The 5,679-nt window shown below is 37.8% G+C and overlaps 1 protein-coding gene across 1 annotated transcript; it reads right to left on the reverse strand.

Annotated features, from left to right (window-relative positions):
- Positions 1–1,102: 1,102 nt before the first annotated feature.
- On the reverse strand, positions 1,103–2,413 carry LOC145127724 (uncharacterized). Its single transcript, XM_079062866.1, has 2 exons — positions 1,994–2,413; positions 1,103–1,228 (listed from the first exon to the last, which is right to left on the reverse strand). Exons 1-2 carry the CDS (start codon positions 2,411–2,413, stop codon positions 1,103–1,105), a joined length of 546 nt encoding a protein of 181 aa, XP_078918992.1.
- Between the last annotated feature and the right edge of the window lie 3,266 nt (positions 2,414–5,679).

Below are 5,679 nucleotides of genomic sequence, written 5' to 3' on the forward strand. Positions count from 1 at the left end.
ATGCTATGACCGTAAATGTACTACTGATCATGACGCTTCATCGGACGTCGAATACTAACTTATATGGAAGATATCCTGCCAGGATTGTAGCTAGCAATCGCAGGCGGGGTTGTCATGGCCCCGTATAGATCTATACATAACTTCCTAACTCTCGCAAGATTAACGATTATAGGAATTGGGGATATGTCCAATTTCATCAAGGATTTGGGATGCATAACCAACTCACTAACGTATTAACCATAAGTTTTTATCTTTTATTTTTTAATCTTTTAACATTATCATAATTACCCCTATACATACATAAATACATACATACATATATATATATATATATATATATATATATATATATATACACACGTCACACCATCTTTATATATACCTCTTCCGGGTATATATCATCAAATGATATTTGTATATATATATATATATATATATATATATATATATATATATATATATATATATATATGTATTTGATAATTATATTTATGATCTCATAATTATCTGATATATATAAATTGTCATATATATATATATATATATATATATATATATATATATATATATACCCTAATTATGGTTATTTTAACAAGATATTTGGACAACGTAACAATTAAGTACAGTGCATATCCTAAATCTTGTCTAGCATAACTCCTAGGTACTTCAAGTTTCCCAGGGTTTTGGCCAGTATAACATCTAGGTATTACCTACTCCTAGATTATCGAGCATCATATCTTTTAGACACATATCATAGCTTAAATCTTGGCATAATATATACAGTTATACTATCCTAAGGTATTTTTCTTATAATAAAATGATTTAATATTTATAAGATAAATATTTTTAGAAAATCATTTGTTAAGCATGTATCCCCCTCCCCCCTAAAAACATTTTAAAATAGTAAAATAGGGGTCTTGAACTCACTCTAGCGTTTGAAACTGCTGATGTAGGGTAGAGACGAGCTCGAAACTCCGGGGACCGCTCAACGAGGCAACACACGAACCAGAGAGAAAGAGAGGATTGTTTTGAAGGTGTACCAGATTGAATGGCACAACCCTCTATTTATAGTCGAGTTTTGGGGATGCACGTCGTGCCTTTCCTATGCGCGGCGTGCATTTGAACACCGTGGCTCCACAGGAAGTTGCCACGTGTCCCCACTCCACTCAGCCACGTTACTCGCAATCTTATCGAATCCGGTGTCAGGTGCAAGACGCGCTGCTGCGCACTTGACGCACAAGTAAAGATTTTTCGAAAATCATTCGTGTGTGCTCCAATCTAGACCCTCTCTATATCTATGTGATGATCTCAACAGGTACTACAACTTTCCTTTTGGTTGTTTTTGACGGTTTTGACTTTCATTTTCAAACCCAACGGGGGTAAGAATTAACGATTTTATAAAAATCATAACTTACTCATATGGATCTCGTTTTCAAAAAAAAATCCTAAAATTTATATCTCGAGGAGTACTACGAAACTCCTTTTTGCACTTTTAGTCAAAACTCAACCAATCTCTAAGTACTGTTTCGACGTAATTAAATTTAACTACGCGGTTGATTTCTATTTTTATAAAATTCATAACCCTCTCCTTCAGAGTCGGATTTTTATGAATCTTATATCCTTGAGATCACGTTAACAAGTACTATCCAATTATGTTAACCGAATCAGAAATCGTCACAACTTTTTGATCGCTAGTTTTTATAGCCTAATGGACGATTTTTAGCAAATTAATGTAACAGCATATCTGATTCTTATTATCTTAAAAACCGAATATTACAATACTTTCTATTACATTTATTTTCCTATTATTTCCTAATGGTGACTAGTGATGGAATTTCTCAGGGTTGTCAAAGTCTCCCCTTGTTTAGGAAAGTTTGTCCCGAAATTTTACCTTGTCGATGGATTTTTTTTTGAACAAGTGAGGGTACTTGTTCTTCATTTGATCTTCTCCTTCCCATGTATACTCTGGCCCTCGCTTAGAGTTCCACCATACCTTAACTATGGGAATCTGACTCTGCTTGAGTCGTTTGACTTCTCTATCTATTATTTCAACAGGTTCTTCGATGAAGTTCAGCTTAGGGTTAACTTGAATTTCATCAAGTGGAATGACGAGCGTATCGTCAGAAAGGCCTTTCTTAATATTTGGCATGTGAAAGACATCGTCCACATTATTAATCTCTAGAGGTAATCTGAGTCGATACGCAACTGGACCTATCCTTTCAAGGATCTCGAATGGTCCTACGTATCTTGGGTTTATTCTACCTTGTCTTCCAAACCTTATAACTCCTTTCCAAGGAGATACTTTGAGCATCACCCTGTCTCCCACTTGGAATTCTAGCGGTTTACGTCTCACATCAGCGTAGCTATTTTGTCGATCATGTTCTACCTTCATGCGTCCTCTTATCTGTACCATCTTCTTTTCCGTCTCGTGGATGATCTATGGGCCTGTTCGTAAGGTATCACCTGCAAAATTCTTGGCTAGTTGGGTGTCGCCAACTTCCATCCAACAAATGGGAGAACGACATTTACGACCATATAGTGCTTCGAACGACATTGCTTTGATGCTCGTGTGATAACTATTGTTGTATGAAAACTCAACCAAGGGTAGGTGAGTATCCAATGCATTCCCAAAATCTATCACACATGCTCTGAGCATGTCTTCCAGCATTTGAATGGTCCTTTCACTTTGACCATCAATTTTCAGATGATAAGTTGTACTCATATCTAGGCGTGTACCAAGGGATTTCTGTAAGCACCTCCAGAAACAAGAGGTAAGCCTATTATCTCTGTCAGAGACAATGGACAAGGGTACCCCATGTAATCTGACAATCTCTTTAAGGTATATTCTAGTAAGCTTCTCCATCTTGTCCATCTCTTTTATCGGTATGAAGTGGGTAGACTTGGTTAATCGATCGACAACTACCCATATAGTGTCATAACATGCAGTAGACTTTGGCAACTGGGTGACAAAGTCCATTGCAATCTTCTCCCACTTCCACTCGGGAATATCTGGTTGTTGTAATAATCCCGAGGTCCATTGATATTCTGCCTTCACCTTCGAACATGTTAGGTCACCAACTGACGTAGGTCGTAATTTCAGCCTTCATGTTCGGCCACCAATAATAGGCCTTCAGGTCTAGATACATCTTGTCCGCTCCTGGATGAATGGAATACCTAGTCTTATGAGCTTCATCTAAGACTAGTTCCTTGACTCCTCCGTATTTCAGAACCCATACACGGTTCATGAAATATCTCGTTCCATCATCCTTTACTTCTAGTTATCCTTCCATAACTCTGAGGCTTTCTTCTTTAACGTTTCCTTCCATTAAAGCCTCGAGTTGAGCACTTCTAATCTAGGAGATTGGGTTTGACTGAACAGTGATTGTAAGGGTTTTCACTCTACGAGGTTTCACTCGTTCCTTACGGCTCAAAGAGTCAGCTACGACATTAGCCTTTCCTAGGTGGTAGCGAATCTAACAATCATAGTCGTTCAGCAACTCTAACCATCTTCTTTACTCATATTGAGTTCCTTCTGATTGAAGATGTGATGCAGACTCTTGTGATCCGTGTATACCACACACTTTGTTTCCTAGAGGTAAATACACCAGATTTTTAGGGCAAAAATTACCGCTCCCAACTCTAGGTCGTGGGTGGTGTAGTTATTCTCATGCACCTGAAGTTGTATTGAGGCGTAGGCTATGAATTTCTCCCTTTGCATTAATACACATCCCATTCCTTGGTGTGACGCATCACAGTATAATATGAAGTCATCATTGCCTTCTGGAAGAGATAGTATTGGTGCACTACACAACATGTCCTTCAGCTTTGGGAAAGCTACTTCTTGCCTGTCTTCCCAAATGAATTTTACTTCCTTTTGGGTTAACATTGTGAGGGGTTTCGCTATACGAGAGAAATTCTCTATAAGTCTCCAGTAGTAGCCGGTGAGTCCTAGAAATTGACGCACTTACGTTGGTGTCTTGGGCGCTTCCCAATTCCTGAATGCTTCTATCACGGATGGGTCGACATGAATTCCTCTACTTCTTAATACATGCCCAAGAAAGTATACTTCTCTTAACCAAAATTTTCACTTAGAAAATTTGGCGTACAACTTTTCTTTCCTTAACAGCTCAAGAATTACACGAAGGTGTTATCCATGCTCTTCCTTGGTTCGTGAGTATACCTTTCTTTTTAGCATTCCTTATTAATCATTTTTTAGAATATTATCAATGAATACAATCACGAATTTATCCAAGTAGGGTTTATACACCTGATTCATAAGATCCATAAAGACCGCATGGGGTATTGGTTAATCCGAAAGGCATGACCAAGAACTCATAATAACCGTAGTGTGTTCTGAACATAGTATTTGGAATGTCCTCTTCCATGACTCGAAGCTGATGATATCCTGATCTCAAGTCGATCTTAGAGAAGTAACTGGATCCTTGCAATTAGTCGAATAGATCATCTATTCGTAGTAGAGGATATCTATTTTTAATGGTCAACTTATTTAGCTCTCTGTAGCCTATGCACATTCGGAAATATCTGTCCTTCTTGTTGACAAATAAAACGGTGCTCCCCAAGGCGAAAAGCTTGGTCTAATGAAACCCTTGTCAAGGAGCTCTTGTATTTGGATGGAGAGATCTTGCATCTCTAAGGGTGCCAATCTATAAGAAGACTTTGCTACTAGGGCAGCTCCTGGTACTAGATCAATCTGAAACTCTACTTGACGAACTGGCGGTAGACCGGGTAGATCTTCAGGGAATACATCAGGGAATTCGCACACCTAAGGTACCTCCTCGATCTTTTTCTTCTTATTGTTTTTCCTATCGATAATATGAGCTAAGAAGTCGAAATACTTTTTCTGTAAGTATTTCCTGGTCTTCATGCATGAGATGATCCTAAGATTTCTACTAGGCTTGTCGCCGAAGATGATCACGGATTCTTTGTTGCGTAAGGGTAGACGTAGGGCATTCTCAAAGCAAAGTACCTCGACGTGGTTAATGGATAACCAGTCCATGTCGATAATGACTTCGGAACTTCCAATGACCATTGGCATAAGGTTGACGAGAAAGGGATGTGAATTTAGAGTTAAGTTACAGTTCCTAAGTATTGTTGGAAAGTGTGTCAAATGTCATTAACTGTTGGTGATATTTCTAATAATAGCAGGGTCATCTTGAGTTTCCCTCAACACTCAAATTAATTAGAATAAATAAAGGAGGAAATAGTTTATTAATTATTATGGTTTAATAATTAATTAGAAACTAATTGGAAAACAATTTGGGAATTAATTAACAGTTTAATTAATAGAATGGTTGAATATCAATTAATTAGTAGTTGATTAATCAGGAATATTCCAGAAACCTGGGAAGAAGGGTGGTGGACGAAAATTCCCCTTGGGTAAGGGAAATTTATTTCATAGGGTTATCCCAACCCACATGGGCTTAAGTATAAAACCCTAGGAGGTATCCAAGGCTATAAATAGGGCCTTAGGGATTCATTCCTCCTTGATTATTCTTGGCTTGATTTTTTGCCACTTCTTTCTCCCTCCTTGTAGAAGAACTATCCTTATAGTTCATCCCCTCCTAGTTATTTTTTATTCTACTCTTTTGAGTTCATTGGGTGTGAAACAAGAGATGGATTTTGGTTTAGGTCCTTATCATCCAAACAAGGTGGCATGCA

Source organism: Lactuca virosa, chromosome 7 (genome assembly GCF_052849685.1).
Source record: "Lactuca virosa cultivar CGN04683 chromosome 7, Lactuca_virosa_CGN04683_v6, whole genome shotgun sequence".
Classification (NCBI taxonomy): Eukaryota; Viridiplantae; Streptophyta; class Magnoliopsida; order Asterales; family Asteraceae; genus Lactuca; species Lactuca virosa.

Coding starts and splice junctions, on each gene's coding strand:
- LOC145127724 (XM_079062866.1), bottom strand. CDS start 2,413: ATGGTACAGATAAGAGGACGCATGAAGGTAGAACATGATCGACAAAAT. Junction 1,229..1,993: donor GTCAGATTCCCATAGTTAAG/GTATGGTGGAAC, acceptor TTGTGCGTCAAG/TGCGCAGCAGCGCGTCTTGC.